This window comes from Macaca mulatta, chromosome 1 (assembly GCF_049350105.2).
Source record: "Macaca mulatta isolate MMU2019108-1 chromosome 1, T2T-MMU8v2.0, whole genome shotgun sequence".
Lineage (NCBI taxonomy): Eukaryota > Metazoa > Chordata > Mammalia > Primates > Cercopithecidae > Macaca > Macaca mulatta.
In genome coordinates, this window is record NC_133406.1 from 225,591,677 (window position 1) to 225,611,838 (window position 20,162).

General features: G+C 48.7%; 1 protein-coding gene across 1 annotated transcript; it reads right to left on the bottom strand.

Moving 5' to 3' along the window:
• Positions 1-2,493: 2,493 nt before the first annotated feature.
• Positions 2,494-18,924, bottom strand: LOC114674066 (chymotrypsin-like elastase family member 2A). Its single transcript, XM_077983424.1, has 8 exons — positions 18,895-18,924; positions 18,507-18,593; positions 13,203-13,300; positions 12,003-12,131; positions 11,346-11,482; positions 8,745-8,890; positions 7,353-7,505; positions 2,494-2,600 (listed from the first exon to the last, which is right to left on the bottom strand). Exons 1-8 carry the CDS (start codon positions 18,922-18,924, stop codon positions 2,583-2,585), a joined length of 798 nt encoding a protein of 265 aa, XP_077839550.1. The 3' UTR covers positions 2,494-2,582.
• Between the last annotated feature and the right edge of the window lie 1,238 nt (positions 18,925-20,162).

Genomic DNA, 20,162 nt, shown 5'->3' on the forward strand with positions numbered 1-20,162 from the left:
CTGCCTTAGACCTTCACTCTCCTCACCTTTTGGGAGAGCACAAAGCCAGGCAGGCCCGGTGCTGATGAGAAAGCTCCGCTCTGTGACCACAAACTCCAGTTTTTGCCCCAGTCAGAAAAGCAGAAAGGAAAGTGAACTTCAACTATTTTTTTTTTTTTGTGAGATGGAGTCTCTCTCTGTCAACCAGTGGCATGATCTGTGCTCACTGCAACCTCCAACTACCCGGTTCAAGCAATTCTCATGCATCAGCCTCCCGAGTAGCTGGGATGACAGCTGCATGCCACCATGCCCGGCTAATTTTTGTATTTTTAATAGAGATGGGGTTTTGCCATGTTGACCAGGCTTGTTTTGAACTCCTGATCTCAGGTGATCTGCCTGCCTCGTCCTCCCAAAGAGTTGGGATTACAGGCCTGAGTCATCGTGCCTGGGCAGATTTCAACTCTTAAGACTTGAGTTCAAGGCCATGCGCGGTGGCTCAAGCCTGTAATCCCAGCACTTTGGGAGTCCGAGGCAGGCGGATCACGAGGTCAGCAGATCGAGACCATCCTGGCTAACACGGTAAAACCTCATCTCTACTAAAAATACAAAAAAATTAGCTGGGCATGGTGGCGGGCGCCTATAGTCCCAGCTACTTGAGAAGCTGAGGCAGGAGAATTGATGAACCCAGGAGGCGGAGCTTGTAGTGAGCTGAGATCGCACCACTGCCCTCCAGCGTGAGCGACAGAGCGAAACTCCGTCTCAAAAAAAAAAAAAAAAAAAAAAGAGAGACCTGAGTTCAAGTGTTTTGTTTGTTTGTTTGTTTGTTTGTTTTTTGTTTTCTTCTTGAGACGGAGTCTTGCTCTGTCACGTAGGCTGGAGTGTAGTGGTGCGATCTCGGCTCACCTGCAACCTGTGCCTCCCAGGTTCAAGTGATTCTTCTGCCTCAGCCTCCCGAGTAGCTGGGACTGCAGGCCCCGGCCACCACGCCCAGCTTATCTGTGTATTTTATTAGAAACGGGGTTTCACCATATTGGCCAGGCTGGTCTTGAACTCCTGACCTCGTGTTCACCCGCCTCAGCCTCCCAAAGTGCTGGGATTACAGGCGTGAGCCACCGTGCCCAGTCGAGTTCAAGTCTTTGATCCATCACCACATTGGCCAGGCTGGTCTTGAACTCCTGACCTCGTGTTCCCCGGCCTTGGCCTCTGAAAGTGCTGGGATTACAGGCGTGAGCCACTGTGCCCAGCCGAGTTCAAGTCTTTGATCCATCAGTTTTGTGTGTGGTGGTCTGGATAAGCCACTTATCTTCTGGGCCTTAGTTTCCTAGATAACCATCCAGGCCTGGATTGCAGGATAGTTGCATGGGTAAGAAAATGGGTGGGAAAGAATTCTGTAATCTCCCTAGGATCGTGCAAAGGTGAGGAAGATTGGGTGGGGGTGCGGGGGCAGAATCCCGTGGGACTGGATGTCAGAAGACGTGGGTTCCAGTTCCAACTCCATCCCATACTCCCTGTAACAGTTTGGACTCATTTATGGTCCGTATCAGTCACTACAGCAAGCAACTATTTCTTAAGTCCCATATTTTATCTTAAGGGGTCATGTGAATTCATCATTCTGTTCTGTATCTTTGTTTGTTTTAATACAAAAATAAAGTTTGTCCTGTATGAGAACACTGAACAAACACCTGCTGTGAATTTGCTGTGTGACCTCGGGTCAATCCCAAAGGCTTTCTGGCCTGGGGTGCCTAGCTACAAACAGGAAGAGGAACAAGTCGTGCAAGCTCTCTGATTGGACCTGCCTCAGGTCATATGCCCATCCCTGAGCCAATTGCTGTGGTGGGGGAAGGGGATGCACGTGTTGATTGGCCAGGCCTGGAGCACTGGCTCCAGCCTTGGTCCTGGCCATGAGGTTTCACCTAGAACCTCTGGATCCGGTGGGGCAGCGCCTGCACCGAAATCCAGGCTTCTGTGCTGGGAGGGGAGGAAAACGAGGCAGAGGAGGCAGAGTGCAGGAAGCCGCTACAGCCCACTTCCCTCGCTGGAGCTTAGTGCTCCATTTATATGTTGTTTGACAATAATGTCGTGTGTCAGGTTGTAAAGTGGGCTGGGTCCTTGAGGTCTCAGTCGGGCAGGGAGACGCAGATGCAAAATTCTTTTCCTTTTTTTTTTGAGACAGGGTCTCACTGTCGCCCAGGCTAGAGTGCGATGACGCGATCGTGGCTCACTGCAGTCTCTACCTCCAGGGCTCAAGCGATCCTCCCACCTCAGCTTCCTGAGTAGCTGGGACTACAGGTGCGTACCACCTCGCCCATTTACTTTTTGTATTTTTAGTAGAGACAGGGTTGTGCCGTGTTACTCAGGCTGGTCTTGAATTCCTGGACTGGAGCGATCTGCCTGCCTTGGCCTCCCAAAGTGCTAAGTGCTGGGATTACAGGGCTGTGCCACTGTGCCCAGCCTACTCATGGTTTTTAGGGCCCTGGATGTTAGGATGGATTACTAATAAATCTCTCATCAAGATGTGATTTGCATAGTTGTCACTTTATTATAATATTAATTTCCTTCTGTGACGTTTCCAAGTATGAAACAGTCCCGGGGACTTCTTTTGGTTAGTTATTTGCAATCACCTGCAGGACACACAAGAAAATCGCCAGGTTCACCTAACCGCAGAGCTGTGCGTGGCAGTTTCCTGTCTCTGTCCTCCTGGGCTAAGCTCCTCATGTGAGTCACAGGCAGCCCACACTGCACTAGCTCCTGCCTGAGGAGTTCTGATGACGTTTTGAGAAAAAAGATGCAATCACAGCTTTTCATTGACCTGTTAGGGTCTTCCTGTAAAGGGGGTCTTACCAGGAGTCCTATGTGGGCTTCAGGGTAGGGGGCCTTTGAACCCCTAAAACTTGTATTCCAAATGTGTAGATGGCATATTTTTAGATTTCATTTGTTTCTCAAATCAAAACTGCTGTTTGCAAGGCAGTTATGCAATGTGGTTGGTGCTGTAACTGTTTCCAGAGGCTGTTGATCAGTGTTTGTTAAACTTTTTTTTTTTTTTTTTTTTTGAGACAGTCTCACTGTGTTTCCCAGGCTGGAGTGCAGTGGGGCGATCTGGGCTCACTGTAACCTCCGCCACACAGGTTCAAGTGATTCTCGTGCATCAGACTCCCGGGTAGCTGAAATTATAGTCATGCACCACCACGCCCGGCTAATTTTTGTATTTTTAGTAGAGATAAGGTTCACCATGTTGGCCAGGCTGGTCTCGAACTGCTGACCTCAAGTGATCTACCCGTCTCAGCTTCCCAAAGTGCTTGGATTACAGGCGTGAACCACCGCGCCCGGCCTGTTAAACATTTTGATATGCCAACTTCATGATCTAGTGCTGCAAACTGCAGGAGATCCCGCTGCTACAGCACAGATATTCAGACCAGTGTGCAAGAATTATGTTGAAGGATGCTCACTGCACAATGTAAGAGTGAAAAATAGGAAACATGAGAGCTTCATTCATTATACTCAAACTATGGAATACTATTTAGCTGTTCAAAAGAATGACATGTACATACATATAAAATGTGATAAGGTGTTATGTGAAAAACAGCTGCAGAACAGTATGAAGACTCAGATCCTATTTTTGCTCAGAAGACAGTGTCACTCTCTCTCTTTATATATATAGAGACATATGCACATAAAGTTGAGAAGACCACACACCAAGCTTTTAACAATCATCGGCGGGGCGCAGTGGCTCACGCTTGTAATCCCAGCACATTGGGAGGCCGAGATGGGCAGATCACCTGAGGTCAGGCGTTTGAGACCAGCCTGGCCAACATGGTGAAACCCCATCTCTACTAAAAATACAAAAATTACCTGGGCATGTTGGTGCATGCCTGTAATCCCAGCTAGTTAGGAGGCTGAGGCAGGAGAATTGCTTGAACCTGGGAGGCAGAGGTTGCAGTGAGCTATCAAGCCACAGTACTCCAGCCTGGGCAACAGAGCGAAACTCTGAAAACAAACAAAAACAATGATTACCTCTGGAGAGTGGAATTGGAGATATAAAACGAGGGGGACATCTTGATACATTTTACTTGATACACTCTCATATTGTGTTAGTATTTTTACACAGAGTATGTATTACCTTCTGGAAAAAGAATAAAAGCTAAGGATTGCTGAAGTTCATGTGTGACTGTCATTCAATGGACATTTGTTGAAAGGATGAATGCCCCAGGCCACTTGTCTCCTCTGCTTCTCTGCTCTTTTGCTTGCACTTCCTGACCTTGGCTTGTCAGTTGTCTGGGTTTATCCAGGCAGGTGCTCTCAGGCACCCCTAGGGCTCTAGTGGTACGTGACCCCAGGCTGCACACAGTGTGACCTTGGGTTGGGGCCACTGCAAGTTTTCACGAGCTCCTCCGCCACTGCCAGGGGCAGCCCCCACCCACGGACAGCTGGTTGCTTGACTCTCCCCCTTCTGAAACCCATTACCGGGCATCTGTGCCTGCCCCGACTGCTCTCCCATGAACACAGGGACTCTGCCCAGTTGCCTCGCGGGTGTGATGACCCGTGGATCCCTGCTGCCATCTGGCCATGCTTCGGGATCTGGCCTGTTCTGTTGTGCTTGTGTCTGTGGCTGGGAACAGCTGACGCTGGGACAAAAAAATTGGGACAATTGCCCTGCCCCTGCTTCAGGTTCCCAAGGTGCTGCCAGGACCAGCTACACGATGACTCCCACAGCAGCTGGGGTCTTAGGATTTGGCTGGGAAAGGCCCCTAGGCAGCCTTTCGTCCAGTCAGTCTCAGGCCAGGCTCCTTTGACGTGTGGGTGGCGCCTCCAAAGGTGGACTCAGATGGGTTTTTCCCAATGTATATATAAAAAAGCACCAATTAATGATTAATGGCTACTGTCTTTTTGATTTTCCATTTTTCTCCAACAAATGTTTTTGGAATCTCTGCCTGTGACCACTTGTTGGCAAAAAGATGCCAGCAGACAGACAAATGAACAAGGAGCTGGCAAGAATCAGTGGGAACACTTGGAAGCAGCCACCTGCTTATTTTGACAGTTTAGTTTCCTCCTGTGACCACGTGCTCATGGCTGCAGCTTCATATTTGGTTTTATAAGTGTCAGTTTAATGAACACTTCTCTGCAAATTAAAGTTAGTGAAGTCAGATGCCAGCTTTCCCCTTCTTTCTGGGCTCGGCCACAAATACTGTAACTCCCATTTGCTGTAGCGCCTAAATTGTGGAGGAGTTCTTGTCTAGTTCAAGTCCCATTTTACAGAAGAGCAAACTGAGGTGGTCTTTCATCGGCACAGAGTGTCCGACTCTTCCCTCCCAGCATTCAGTAACAGGCATGGTGGCTCCTCTGCCCTCTCCTGGGCACCCGTTTCTTTTTTGTGTGTGTTTTTTCTTTTTTTTTTGAGATGGAGTCTCATTCTGTTGCCTAGGCTGGAGGGCAGTGGTGTGAACTTGGTTACTGCAACCTCCACCTCCCAGGTTCAAGTGATTCCCCTGCCCCAGCCTCCTGAGTAGCTGGGATTACAAGCGCGTATCACCACACCCAGCTTATTTTTGAATTTTTAGTAGAGACGGGGATTCCCCATGTTGGCCAGGCTGGTCTCAAACTCCTGACCTCTGGTGATCCACCCATCTGGGCCTCCCAAAGTGCTGGGATTACAGGCGTGAGCCACCAGGCACCCCTTTCTTTTGACAGGGTTTCTTGTTCTGGCTGCTTTCACCTACTGCTGCGTGTATCCATGGCTGCTCCTTAATATTGATGCCAGTTATTATTATCATTATTTTCGGAGACAGGGTCTTGCTATGTCACCCAGGCTTAAGTGCATTGGTGCAACCTTGGCTCAAAATAGCGTTGGCCTCCCGGGCCCAAGTGTCCCTTCCACCCAAGCCTCCCAAGTAGGTGAGACTATAGGCATGCACCACCATGCCTAAGTAATTAAATAAATTTTTTTGTACAGACAGAGTCTCCCTATGTTTCCCAGGCTGGTCTTGAACTCCTGGGCTCAAGCAATCCTCCCTCCTTGGCCTCCCAAAGTGCTGCGATTACAGGCATGAGCCATGGCACCTGGCCTATTATTTTTAATAAATAATGTTAATGCTTATTGTTATAAACAAATGTGTGTTCATTGTTAAAAACAAATTCAGCTATTGTGGAAGCTGAAAGGAGACAGCTCTCTGAGCTTACATTTATAAAAGTGTGGGACGGCCCGGCGCAGTGGCTCACACCTGTAATCCCAACAATTTGGGAGGCCGAGGTGGGCAGATCACAAGGTCAGGAGATCGAGATCATCCTGGCGAACATGGTGAAACCCCGTCTCTACTAAAAATACAAAAAATTAGCCAGGCGTGGTGGCGGGCGCCTGTAGCCCCAGCTACTCGGGAGGTTGAGGCGGGAGAATGGTGTGAACTTGGGAGGTGGAGCTTGCAGTGAGCCGAGATCATGCCACTGCACTCCAGCCTGGGCGACAGAGCGAGACTCCATCTCAAAAAAAAAAAAAAAAAAAAAAAAAAAAAGTAAGACAGGGGGACCAACTCGACTTTCTTTGCCTGGGATGGTCCCAGAGCAAAACAGAAAGTCCTGCATCCTGGAAAACCTCTCAGTCCTGCACAAACCGGGATGGCTGGTCACCCTACAGAATAGCTGGAAGACCCCTGAGGGGGACTAATTTCCAATAATTAATGCTATGGGGGTCTCAGAGTATCAGGTTTTGGGCTTTGCAGATAAATATACACGTTTACAGCACTGGATGGTGGAGTCTGGAGCACACACAGATACACAAAAATAAAATCACCATTTCTATGGAACTCACTCTCTTTTTTTTTTTTTTTTTTTTTTTTTTTACTTTTAGTTTCACTCTTCTTGTCCAGGTTGGAGTGCAATGGTGCAATCTCGGCTCACTGCAACCTCCATCTCCCAGGTTCTAGGGAGTCTCCTGCCTCAGCCTCCTGAGTAGGTAGGTTTACAGGAGTGCGCTACCACGCCTGGCTAACTTTTTTGTATTTTTTTTAGGAGAGATGTGGTTTTTGCCGTGTTGTTCAGGCTGGTCTTGAACTTCTGACCTCGCGATCTGCCTGTCTCAGCCTCCGAAAATGCTGGGATTACAGGCATGAGCCACCGCGTCCGGCGGAACTCACTCTTAATATGCCTGACGAGTGTCCAACCTCTTTGGACACTATGTTCCTTTTCACTCAGCTTTACCCACACAGAAATTTTGGGGACCCATGGGGGGCCCAGCAGTTGCCAAGGTCCGCAGTCTCCTCCAAGGGGTTCCCATCTAGCTCTCAAGAGGAAGGAGGGGGTTCTCAGTCGCCAGGTGGGCATGGCACTCTTGAGGCCAGGTGAGCAGGGCAGTGCCCTGGGGCTTAGGCTGGTCTGGTTCTTACCGAATTGATCCAGTCGATGTATTTGGAGACCCATGTGAAGGCGGAGGGCTTGTGGCAGTAGTTGCAGCCGAGGCTAGACCCAAAGCTGACGATGCCATGCACCTCCCACCAGCCGTCAGCTGCCTGACAGTTCAGCAGCCCGCCGGAGTCTCCCTGAGGAAGGCCAGAGTTATAAAAGGGTAAAGGGAGAGGAAGGGGCTGCCCATTGGAACCATTGTTCTCAATGCATTTCTATTGTTCTGCTGTAGGTCACTGTCCTCTGAAGCTGGCCCTTGTGGTCAAAGCCCACGATGGTACCATAATTCCAACAAGAGCCAACACCTATTCTTCCTGTGTGGCCAGAGCTGAGCTAAGCATGTTCTATGCTTTATCTCATTAATCCCCACAAAATCCTAGGAGGAAAATATTCACAGTGTCCCCAGGCCACTGAAGAGGAGAAACTGGAGTGTTGAGAGTTTGGGACTTGCCCAAGGTTGCACAGGCAGTTTGTAAAGGAGCTGAGGCCACATCCCAGAGTTCAGGCTCTTCCCCACTGGCTCCGTCTTCCCGGGGGTGGGGTGGTCTGTGTGGGCAGAGTGTGCAGGGCACAGTGTGATCTGAAGGGTGTGTGGTTCTCCTTCCTATTCCATCCCCACTTCACTGCTAAGTCCAACACAGAGCAATTCCTGGTGGTTAAGACACTGTCTCCGGGAAGGCTTCCGTGGCAGCTACCTGGAGGGGACACGCTGGGCCACTGATGAGAGTAATTCAACAGAAAACCCAGAAGTCATCCTAGAAAGGCCCTAAGCCAGGGAATACTTTCCTTTGGTTCCCTTCCAGCATAGAGGAAAGGATACGGAATGACAATCACGAGAGACCTTGATGAGTCCCGGGAAGGACTTCCCAGCAGTGAGAGGGGTGGACACGACAAGGAGAATCTCAAAACAAGAACAAACAAGAACCAAGATCAAGTTTTTTTTTTTTTTTTTTTTTAGTTTCGCTCTGTCACCCAGACTGGATTGCAGTCATGTGACCTCAGTTCACTGCAACCTCTGCCTCATGGGTTCAAGTGACTCTCCTGCCTCAGCCTCCTGAGTAGCTGTGACTACAGGTGCCCGCCACCATGCCTGGCTAATTTTTGTATTTTTAGTAGAGACAAGGTTTCACCATGTTGGCCAGGTGGTCTCGAAATGATGACCTCAAGTGGTGTGCCCGCCTTGGCCTCCCAAAATGATAGGGTACAGACAAGAGGCACAGTGCCTGGCCAAAGATCAGGTTCTGCTATATCTGGAACATATTTCTGGGTACTTCTGCCAAGAGGAGGGAGGATGGACCTATGGAGGGATGGACCTCTATAGCCTTATCCCCAGTCACGTTTTGTCATGGAGCGGGGCCCCTGATTTTGGTACTCACGTTGCAGCTGGCGATCACGCCATCACCCCCAGCACAGATCATACAGGTTTTCACGGTGCTGCCCCCCCAGTCAGAGCTGGAGCAGGTGGCACAGTCCACAACCAGCAACCGGCACTGCTGCAGGACATCAGGAAGAGTGCCGTTGGCTGAATGAGATCAGAAAGAAGGCATTAGGGATACAAGGACTCCTGAGAAAAAGGAAGTGGTTGACCCCTACTGGGTTTCCTCTGTTACTGTCTTCCATCCATTGCAATATGCGAACAGCTATGTTTGTCTATACTGTGTCCTCATGGTTGATTGGTTCAGCAGTGAACACCTGACTCAAGCTAAGCCAATGAGCTCCCTCCCTTGGGATCCTGAGATGGTGTATAAGAGATTCCAGTTTCAGAGGACATAAATCTGGGAAGCTTTTGGCAATGACTGAAGTTTTGTTTTATGTGGAGAATGAAGTAGACTCACAAGGAAAAGAAATTACAAGGGAGGGTTTCCTGAGTTTCTTACAGGCTTCCAGCCCCTGATTCTAGCCTGTTCCTGATGCCTGGCTATATCTCGGCCCTTAGGTTGAAACTTTTAAATCTGTATAACAATCCCTTTTTTTGCTGAGCTAACTCCATGGCTTTCTTCACTTATCTGAAATAGGAAAGTGAGCCTCCTGGCAGTTAGAGCCCCCTCCTTGGGAAAAATATGCTGGTGTGGTGAAGGGAGGGCTGTCATAATGGCCCCCAATGACATAGCCACCATCACCTGCATTACTGTTACCACAGCTATGAGTGGCAAGGATGAGCTTAACATAATTCTTCACTATGGATTGAAGCCTAGGGAAGTTAAGTGTCAGCCAGGCACAGTGGCTCACCCTCTAATCCCAGCACTTAGGGAGGCCAAGGTGGGCCGATCCCTTGAGGTCAAGAGTTTGAGACCAGCCTGACCAACATGGTGAAATCCTGTATCTACTAAAATACAAAAAGTAGCTGTGCATGTTGACACATGCCTATAATTCCAGCTACTTGGAAGGCTGAGGCAGGAAAATTGCTTGAGCTTGGGAGGCAGAGGTTGCAGTGAACCAAGATTGCACCACTGCACTCCAGCCAGGTCAACAGAGCAAGACTCTTTCTCAAAAAAAAAAAAAAAAAAAAAAAAAAAAGGAAGTTAAGGGTCTGGCTTAAGATCACTGATAAGTAATTAACACTTGTATAACATGTTGCAATGTAGGAAGCATTTTTACCTTTCACCTCTTTTGGTCTTCACCAACCGTGTTTCTGTTTTACAGATGAGGAAACTGAGGTTCGGAAGTGACTTGCCCAAAGTTTCACCGTGAGTGACACAGCTGGGCCTAAAAGCCAAGCATTTGGATGTGTCCCCACTCTGTCTCAGATGAACTGCATCTGCCCCAGCATTGTTGGGGGAAACAAACAGGTGGTTGTATTTCTGTCTTAACAAGCATGAAATGCCTCTTCCACCACTGCTCACTGCAGGATTTGATGTGTCCTTGTGTTTACAGATAAGCCAGTCAAGAGGGCAATGGGGATTTATTCGAGGGTATGTAAGTGGATGTACCCCTGGAAAAATATGTCATTATACTTATGGGTTTTTGTCATTAGGGAGAAATGTCATAATGTCATTATCACTCATCATGTCGTTATGGTCATAAGGTCATTATCACTCATCCCTTCCTAGAATCTTCCAAACCTCTAGTGATTTCACAAGCGAAGGGCGGGAACTCTGTTCCTCTTGGTGGCTACTGTCATTGGATCTCTAACCCCTGGAGTCTATGTCAAAGGAGACCCACCCTCAGCCAGGTTCTGAGCAGCAAGACCGAATGGCACAGGGGACAGCTTTTGCCATGGGGCACGGAGGGTCCGATGAAGGCTCCAGGGGCCTCAGGTCACAGAGGAAAATGCTGTTCTGAACTCTGTGGGCCACACAGAAGATGTCACATGGTCTCTGTAACTTTGTTTCCATCATAGGGACAGTGACAAAAACTAACATACAGCACCTCCCACATGCCAGGCTTCCTATGGATTATCTCCTTTAATGCTCTTGCCAACTCTGTGATGTAGCTGCTATTATTATGCCCTTTTTTTTTTTTTGAGACAGAGTCTCACTATGTCCCCCAGGCTGGAGTGCAGCAGCGAAATCTTGGCTCACTGCAACCCCCACATTCCGGGTTCAAGGGATTCTCTTGCCTCAGCCTCCTGAGTACCTGGGATTACAGGTGCACACCACCACACCCTGCTATTTTAAAAATATTTTTAGTAGAGAGGGGGTTTCTCCATGTCGTTCAGGCTGGTCTCCTGACCTCAAGTGATCAGCCTGCCAGGCCTCTCAAAGTGCTGGGATTACAGGCGTGAGCCACGGCGTCCAGCCAATTATTTGCATTTTACATATGATAAAAGTGCTGCATGGAGAGACCTAGTAATGTGCCCAAGGTGTCACAGTCATGAAGTGGGAGAGCTGACATTTGAACCCAGGCAGGCATCAGCCTATGCCATCCCGTCCCTCCCAGCCACACACCCTGGGATGACAGGTGAGAGGCCCTGGCCAGACAGGGGTGACATCACCTCCCTTCCCTCCCAGGCCTGGGGGCTCCTGGCTCCCACTTACTCTGCAGATTTCCCCAGCCCGTGACGTAGCAGGGGTAGTTGTTGGGTAGAATGGTATCAGCAGGAGGGAGGCAGGCCAGCTGGATCTTGTCGGTGAGGGAGACGGGGTTAGCCAGTTTGACCAGGGCAATGTCGTACCTGGGTCAGTGCAGAGGCAGAGCATGAGGACAGGGTTGACTTTTCCTGCCCTGTGGGGCTTTGGAGGGCTCTGAGACCTTGTCATCGTTCCCTGTACGTTACCCCAGCTTGCTCTGAGTGGCAGGGTCCCAGGGCATGTTTGAAAATGCAGAGGGCCTTGTTGAAAGGAGCAAGGTAGGAGAGATTGTGTCCTCCAGGGACAGTCAGAGTGTCCCCAGCACTGTCCCTGTGTCCCCAGGACTTGGCATGAAGTAGATACAGGCTCAGCGGACAGGGACCCTGCAGGCTTGACTGTCAGCAAACCCAGGTCACTCTGTCAGCCTTTGCTTCTCCCTCCCCAGGTCACATCCCCACCCCAGACATCTTTGGAGCTAGTTCCACATCTAAGAGGCCAGAGCTCCTTCTCCCTCCCTATAGAAGAAGCAGAGGGCATGTGGTGGGGTTGAGACCCTTGCCTCTGTGAGACCCCCATCTGTTCCCTGACAACCTCACCCCCAAGTGCACCCAGACAGAAACGAACCCTTTGGACACCTGGTCGGAGTTCCAGTCATGGTGCACCACAATCTTAGAGACACTGACAGCCAGCGAGCCGGACTCCGCAATGTAGAGGTTGTGCCGTCCTAGCACCACGCGGTAGGTCCTGGAGGAGCTGGGAGAAACGGGGCCCAGGGAGAGGGTCACCTCCAGAGGCCTGGCTTTGGATAATGTTGGGATAGACCCAAATAACTGGCTGCTGCATGAGCCACTAGTTGGGGCTTGGGCTTGGGGATCTTTCTTCCCCTGGGACAATCAGTTAGTTATAATAGAGCCTAAAGTATATAATGTAAGAACTATGATCATATAATAATTGTTACTATATTAATATAAATAATATAATATAAAATAAATGTTGTAATAACACAAACTCTATAGTTTTATGGAGGGAATGAGATGAACACAGAGAAAACAGGAGTCATTTTCTCTCAGGGACATTTTTCTGACCTTTCATTTTCAGATGGGGAAACTGAGGCCCAGAGAGGTGTAACCTGGCCGAGTCCCACCATTAGTGAGAAACCAGAACTAGAAGCCAGGACTCCTGACTGTAGGTCTGTATTAGTTTCCCCATCACCTCATAGAGCTTATTATAAATTAGATGGGAGAAGGGATTACTCCTGGAAGGAGTCACACGGACCCAGCAAAAGCTCTGGTGAGTTCCAGCTGTGATGAGCAGAGGCCACAGACAACAAAGAGGATAAGTGAACAACGTTGCAGAACCTCGTGGGCCTTTATAATTAGTCTATAATTCAGAATGAGCTTTCACTGGGCACTTACTAAGTGCCAGGCCCTTTAGTAAATCAACTCATTGAATTCACACTAAATTCTGTTACTCCATTGTTTTCTGCAGGTGATGGTATTGAAGCTTTGAGAAGTCAAGTTGTTCAAGGGAACCCAATTCCAGATCCAGAGGCCACAGGTAGTTTCCCCAAGAGGACAGAGATTAGGCCTCCCCCTTCTCCTCAACCTCCCTCAGTACTTGGCACAGGACACCCCATCTGTGCCATGTGCTGACATTGATGGACCAACACACTGAACCATTGATTGACTACAGCTTGTGTCTCAGTCAGGTTAGTGGTTATTTGCAAGACTGCTTTATGTAGCATGGTTCAGGCCATTTGAGCCCCCAGCTCAGAACTGAGGACCGGCTGGTGAGCAGGCCAAGCGCCCAGGGAGTGGTAGTTACCTGATGCAGTGGGCAGCCGTCAGGACCCAGCTGTTGTTTATCAGGGTCCCTCCGCAGGTGTGGTACCAATTGCCATCGGAGGTGTATTGCAGGGAGACCTGGGGAGAAACAGAGGAGCTCTGTGGCTGCGGCTGAAAAAGCAGGGCCTCCCTGCACTCCAGTTTCCCAAGAGCAGGGCTGGGACTAGGGTAAGGGGGAGTGAGGCACTCACCTCAGGTGCACAACTTAAGGGGGCACACAAAATCTCAGACGTCAAGATATAAAACATGTTAATGCAATGTATATTAAAAACAATCAGGCCAGGCATGGTGGCTCATGCCTGTAATCCCAACACTTTGGGAGGCCAAGGAAGGAGGATCACTTGAGCCCAGGAGTTTGAGACCAGCCTGGGCAATGTGGTGAGACCCCATTTGATAAGGTTTGGCTGTGTCCCCACCCAAATCTCATCTTGAATTATAGCTCCCATTATCCCCATGTGTCGTGGGAGGGACCTGGTGGCAGATAATTGATTGGTGAGTGTGGTTACCCCCATGCTCTTTTCATGACAGTGAGTTCTCACACGATCTGATGGTTTTATACGGGGCTTTCCCCCACTTTTGCTCAGCATTTCTCCCTGCTGCCGCTGTGTGAACAAGGATGTGTTTCCTTCCCCTTCTGCCGTGATTGTAAGTTTCCTGAGGCCTCCCCAGCCATGCTGAGCTGTGAGTCAATTAAACCTCTTTCCTTTATAAATTACCCAGTCTCAGGTATGTCTTTCTTAGCAGTGTGAGGAAGGACTAATACATTGTATCTACAAAAAAACGCCCAAAATTCGTCACTGGGTGCGGTGGTGCATGCCTGTAGTCCCAGCTATTCAGAAGGCTGAGGTGGGAGTATTGCTTGAGCCCAGAAGTATTTGAACCAGCCTGGGCACCATAGCGAGAACTAGACTCTACCAAAAATTTTTAAAATAAAATAAAATTTAACTGGGAGTGGTGGTGCACACCTGTAGTCTCAGCTACGCAGGAGGCTGAGGTGGGAGGATTGCTTGAGCCCAGAAGTATTTGAACCAGCCTGGGCACCATAGCGAGAACTAGACTCTACCAAAAATTTTTTAAATAAAATAAAAATTAACTGGGAGTGGTGGTGCACACCTGTGGTCTCAGCTACTCAGGAGGCTGAGGTGGGAGGATTGCTTGATCTCAGAAAGTCTAGGTTGCAGGGAGCTGTGATTGCTCTGTGCTCAGCCTGGGTGACACAGCAAGGACCTGTATCTGCTCTGCCCACCCAACAAAAAGCAACAACAAAATTAACACAAAAAATCTGGGATAGAAAAATAAAAAACATATAGACTATTAAAAAATAACTATTCTGGCAGGAGTGCTACCTTATGCCTGTGATTCTAACACTTTGGGAGGCCTAGGTAGGTGAATTTACCTGAGATCAAGAGTTTGAGACCAGCCTGGCCAACATGGTGAAATCCCATCTCTACTAAAAATACAAATATTAGCCAGGTTTGATGGCGTGTGTGTGTAATCCCAGCTACTCAAGAGGCTAAGGCAAGAGAATCACTTGAACACGGGAGGCAGAGGTTGCAGTGAGCCGAGATCGTGCTATTGCACTGCAGCCTGGGTGACAAGAGTGAGACTTCATGTCAAAAACAAAAACCCAAACCCCCCAAAAAACCCTGTTCTGAACATCTTTCTGCAACTGGATTGGTTGGGATCTTCCCCTCGGAAGCTCTTTCCTTAGCTCCCTCCGGTTTAGTATGTCCAAAACAAAACTCCTGACTTATCCCAAACGTGGTCTTTCCCCAGGGTCCTCTGTCACAGTCAATGGCAACTCCACTTCTGCTCGGGCCGCAAACCTTGGTGTCATCCTTGGCTCCTGTCTTTCCATCTTATCCCTCATTCAAGTCCATCTGCAAATTCCATCAGCTCTAGCTTGGGAATATGTGGAGTGGTTGCTACCCCTCGGTCACTACCTCAACTGCGTGTCCCAGTCATCCTCTCTTCTCAATGATCACTCTAGTCTCCCATCTCTTCTCCCCGCTCCCGCCCACATTTTCTCAACACAGTAGCGTGAATGACCCTTTTTGAATGGAAGTCAGATGACTTCTCTTCTCTGCTCAGGCCCTCCAGTGGCTCCCCCTTTACAGCTTATAAAACCTAAAACTGTCTGATGACCTACTAGGCCCTCTGTGGCCTCTCTGACTCCATAGGCTCCCACTGTCCTCTCCTCCAGCCACCCTGACTTCCATGCAGTTCTGCAAATACACCAAACCCACTTCTGCCTCAGGGCCTTTGCACTGGCTCTTCCTCCTGCCTGGAATATTCTCGCAAATATCGGTGTAGCTCTTTCCTTCACTTCCTGTTGGTCTCTGCTCAAGGTTACCTTCTCCGTGAGGTCTTCTGTGACCACGCTGTCCCCAACAGTGTGCACACACACGTACATGCACGCTCGTGTACATACACACACACAGACACACTTGCCTCCTTCCTCTTGCTCTGCGTTACTCTTCATCATAGTATCTTGCATTTTCTGGCATGTTAAGAGTTTACTCATTCTGTTGTTTATTGTCTCACTTCTCTGCTTTATTTTATTTTTATGTTTTGAGATGGAGTCTTGCTTTGTCGCTCAGGTTTGAGTGCAGTGGCACTATCTTGGCTCACTGCAACCTCTGTCTCCTGGGTTCAAGTGATTCTCCTGCCTAAGCCACCTGAGTAGCTGGGATTACAGGTGCCTGCCACCACACCTGGCTACTTTACTTGTATTTTTAGTAGAGATGGGGTTTCGCCATGTTAGCTAGGCTGATCTAGATCTTCTGACCTCAGGTGATCCACCCACCTCGGTCTCCAAAATTACTGGGATTACAGGTCTTTGAGGCACCATACCCAGCCACTCCTCCACTTTAACAAAGGCTTCATGAATTTTTCCCCCCACTGCTATGTGCCAGGTGCCTAGAACAGTGCCTGGTACATACTGGGTCTTTAACAAATGCTTACTGATTTACAATAGCTGGCTGAGTGGGATGGCTCACGCCTGTAATCCCAGCACTGTGGGAGGCTGAGGCAGGTGGATGGCTGGAGCCCAGGAGTTGGAGGCTTCAGTGAGCTGTGATTGTGCCACTGCACTCCAGGCTGGGTGACAGAGCAAGAGTCTGAAGAAAAGAAAAAAATGTGAAATATCTGCCATCATTCTATCAATGACAGTCTTTTTTTTTTTTTTTTTTTTTTTTGACGGAGCTTCACTCTATCACCCAGGCTGGAGTGCAGAGGTGCAATCTTGGCTCACCGCAACCTCTGCCTCCAGGGTTCAAGCAATTCTTGTGCCTCAGCCTCCCAAGTAGCTGGGACTACAGGTGCCCGCCACCATGCCTGGTTAATTTTTCTATTTTTAGTAGAGGCAGAGTTTCACCATATTGGCCAGGCTGGTATCAAACTAGTGACCTCAGGTGATCACCTGCCTCGGCCTGCCAAAGTGCTGGGATTACAGGCATGAGCCACCACACCTGGCCTATCATTGACAGTCTCTTAATCAAGGAGCAGATGAATGACGCTGGCCTCTATAGACACAGTGACTGCTGCATGGGTCACTCTGAATGCTCAAGGCTAGTGGGCTGCTAATTGCTCCTCTTACTTAAGTTAGAAACTCATCCTGATTCAGCTGGGTTTGCTCCTAAAGCAGTTTATATCAATTATGCTTACAATAATGAAATTTCATTAAACATGTAACCAATAAAATACGAGTTCAGAAAGAGAGTCGTTATTTATATGGAAACAAAGTTAAATGCTTGGAAGAGACTGAATCACCATGATTCTTAAAAAATTGCTCTTAGGCCGGGTGCGGTGGCTCAAGCCTGTAATCCCAGCACTTTGGGAGGCCGAGACGGGCGGATCACGAGGTCAGGAGATCGAGACCATCCTGGCTAACACGGTGAAACCCCGTCTCTACTAAAAAAATACAAAAAACTAGCCGAGCGAGGTAGCGGGCGCCTGTAGTCCCAGCTACTCGGGAGGCTGAGGCAGGAGAATGGCGTAAACCCGGGAGGCGGAGCTTGCAGTGAGCCGAGATTGCGCCACTGCACTCCAGCCTGGGCGACAGAGCGAGACTCCGTCTCAAAAAAAAAAAAAAAAAAAAAAAAAAAAAAAAATTGCTCTTGAATTAGTGTCTGTGAGAAAATGGAAAGATTGGGGTAAAAGTAAAAGTCGGGATGGGCTCCTAACTCAGATTGCTTTGTGAACGTCTCAAAGTTGCTGCTCTGCTTTAAAGAAATGAACTTGTAGATGAGATATTATGGGGTGTGGTTTATATGAAAAAGACAGTTAAGAACTCAAGAAATTGTTTACATAGTCTAAGATGTCTATATGTTTACAACATATATGTATGATTTAAAATAATTTCTTTATAACCAACTTTTCAATTACTCATTCCCAGTTACATCTGATAAATGAGATTTTACTACATTTGTTTGTGTCAATGTAACCTTTACACAGTTCTGTTAAGATTCCCACCATTAACACATCTTAGTAAATTGTGCCTCTGCCCCACTTGGCAATTTAGTCTTGATATCGGTATGATTATATGAACTTAAGAAAACATTTTTTTCATTGGTAGCATTGATTTGACTGTAGTTAAAGATGAATCTGCACAAATAGCACTGATTGGTTCCTTAAAGCAAGGAATATTTGCATAGGTAGTCTTGAATGGTTCTTAGACTAATGGTACATTTGTAAACAAGCCTCTGATTGGTTAATAGAGTAAGACTATATTTGCTGCCTATGGGCATTAGGGAGGGGACAGCTCCTTACTGCAGCTGGAGGAGGCACCTCTCCCTCCTCTCCCACGGTTGGCCAAGGCCACAGAAATGTATTTATTTATTTTTTTTTTGATTCAGAGTCTTGCTTTGTTGTCCAGGCTGGAGTGCAGTGGTGCAATTTCAGCTCACTGCAACTTTGGTCTTCTGGGTTCAAGCGATTCTCCTGCCTCAGCATCCTGAGTTGCTGGGATTACAGGCGTATGGTACCACACTTGCTTAACTGTGTATTATTAGTATAGGCGGGTTTCACCATGTTGCCCAGGCTGGTCTCAAACTCCTGACCACAGGTAATCTGCCCACCATGGCCTCCCAGAGTGCTGGGATAACGGGCATGAGCCACTGCGCCCAGCCGGAAATGTATCTTATTGGTGAAGTTGCCTGTGCTGCTCTCTGAGTCCCATCAATGCTCACTTTGCCAGCACAGTAGACCCCATGGTGGAAGGGCAAAGGGGGGATGTAAAGGGAGTGGGGCAGGGACAGGGGGAAGTACAGTGTGGTCGACTCACCTGCCAGGGCCAGCTGTTGGGCCTCGCTTCTTCATGTCCAACCACTCTAGTCACAGAAGGCGGGTAAGTGGGGACCCCACAACAGGCCTATGAAAAGAGAAAGGGTCTTGAGTCCAAGAAGCAGTGACCCATGCAATGTAAACTACACTTGCTGCATTCTGAACCCTCAAATAGAAAACCCTTGTTCTAGAAGGATCCCAAGAGGTTATAGAATCCTGCTCTTTGCTCCAGTTCTTTGAAACTCCATTCCAGTTTTCTTATGATTATAGGTCTGAATGCAGTAGGGGTTGCGTGGGGGCAAGAGGGGAGGATAGTAAGATCCCATTCCCAGCCCAACCAGGGGATGGGAAACCAGTGGCTCTGGGTGACAGGGTTTACCTCTAGCCACCAAAGCGGACAGCAGCAGGGTCCTAATCATGGTGTGTCCGTGGGAGTTCTGTCAGCGTGGCCCTGGATGAGGCCCTGGTTTTATGAGGAACTTATCAGTGAGAGATACACTGGGAGCACGCAAGATGGGGATTTTCTCAAAGCCTAGTGGAAAAAAGCGCTTGTGTCCAGATACTTTTTTTCCCATTTCCTCTCAACTATCACCGTAGAAATACTTTGAAAAAGATGCCAAAGGTAGATATTAGAATATGGGTTCCATCTGTTTTGAAGAGATTATGTTGTGTGTTAGGGAAGGAAGAAAAATACTAATTGTTGGTCCTTGGAGTTGTGTTCCTTTTCTTTTTTTTTCTTTCTGAGATGTAGGCATGCTCTGTCACCCAGGCTGGAGTGCAGTGGCGTGATCTCAGCTCACTGCAACCTCTGCCTCCTGGGTTCAAGCAATTCCACTGCCTCAGTCTCCCTAGCAGCTGGGATGACAGGTGTGTGCCACCATTCCAGGCTAATTTTTGTATTTTTGGTAGAGACAGGGGTCTCATCATGTGGGCCAGACTGGTCTCCAACTCCTGGCCTCAAGTGATCTGCTCGCCTCGGCCTCCCAAAGTGCTGGGATTCCAGGCTGAGCCACCGCGCCTGGCCAGGAGTTGTGTTTTCAATGTAAAGATGAAGGTGGCATGCGGAACCCACAGCGTTCTAAGGCGGTATTTCTCAGTGGGGCTGGTTCAGCCACCAGGAGACGTTTGACAACATCTGGGGACATTGTTGGGTGTCATGGCTGGGGTTGATGTTATTGGCATCCAGCGGTCAGACAGCAGAGATGCTGCTAAACATCTGACAATGCACTGGGCAATAGGATGTGCCCTGCCCCAAATGTCAATGGTGCTGAGGCTGAGAAAGCCTGTTCTAGGCCACGCCAGGGCTTGCAGTGTGACCTTGGCTGGGTCATGTCATGTAAGTCTCTAGACCCATCTGTGAAACAGGGAGAGTAACCTGTGCCCAGCGTGTTTCACAACATTATGGTAAGGATTTGTGTAATGTGGGGACAGTGCACACGTAGCAGAAGGCAAGGCCGACATGCACAATTAGGATCCGGCTGCTCTAATGATGGGGGAAGTGGAACACTGGCAGAGGCGGGCTTCATCGGGTGGATCAAAATGCACTTTATGGCCAGGCACAGTGGTTCACTCCTATAATCCCAGAACTTTGGGAGGCTGATGCGGGCAGACCACCTGAAGCCAGGAGTTCAAGACCAGCCTGGCCAACATGGTGAAA

Coding starts and splice junctions, on each gene's coding strand:
- LOC114674066 (XM_077983424.1), bottom strand. CDS start 18,924: ATGATTAGGACCCTGCTGCTGTCCGCTTTG. Junction 18,594..18,894: donor CCCTGCTGCTGTCCGCTTTG/GTGGCTAGAGGT, acceptor CTCTTTTCATAG/GCCTGTTGTGGGGTCCCCAC. Junction 12,132..13,202: donor ACGGCTGCCCACTGCATCAG/GTAACTACCACT, acceptor CGTTTCTCCCAG/CTCCTCCAGGACCTACCGCG.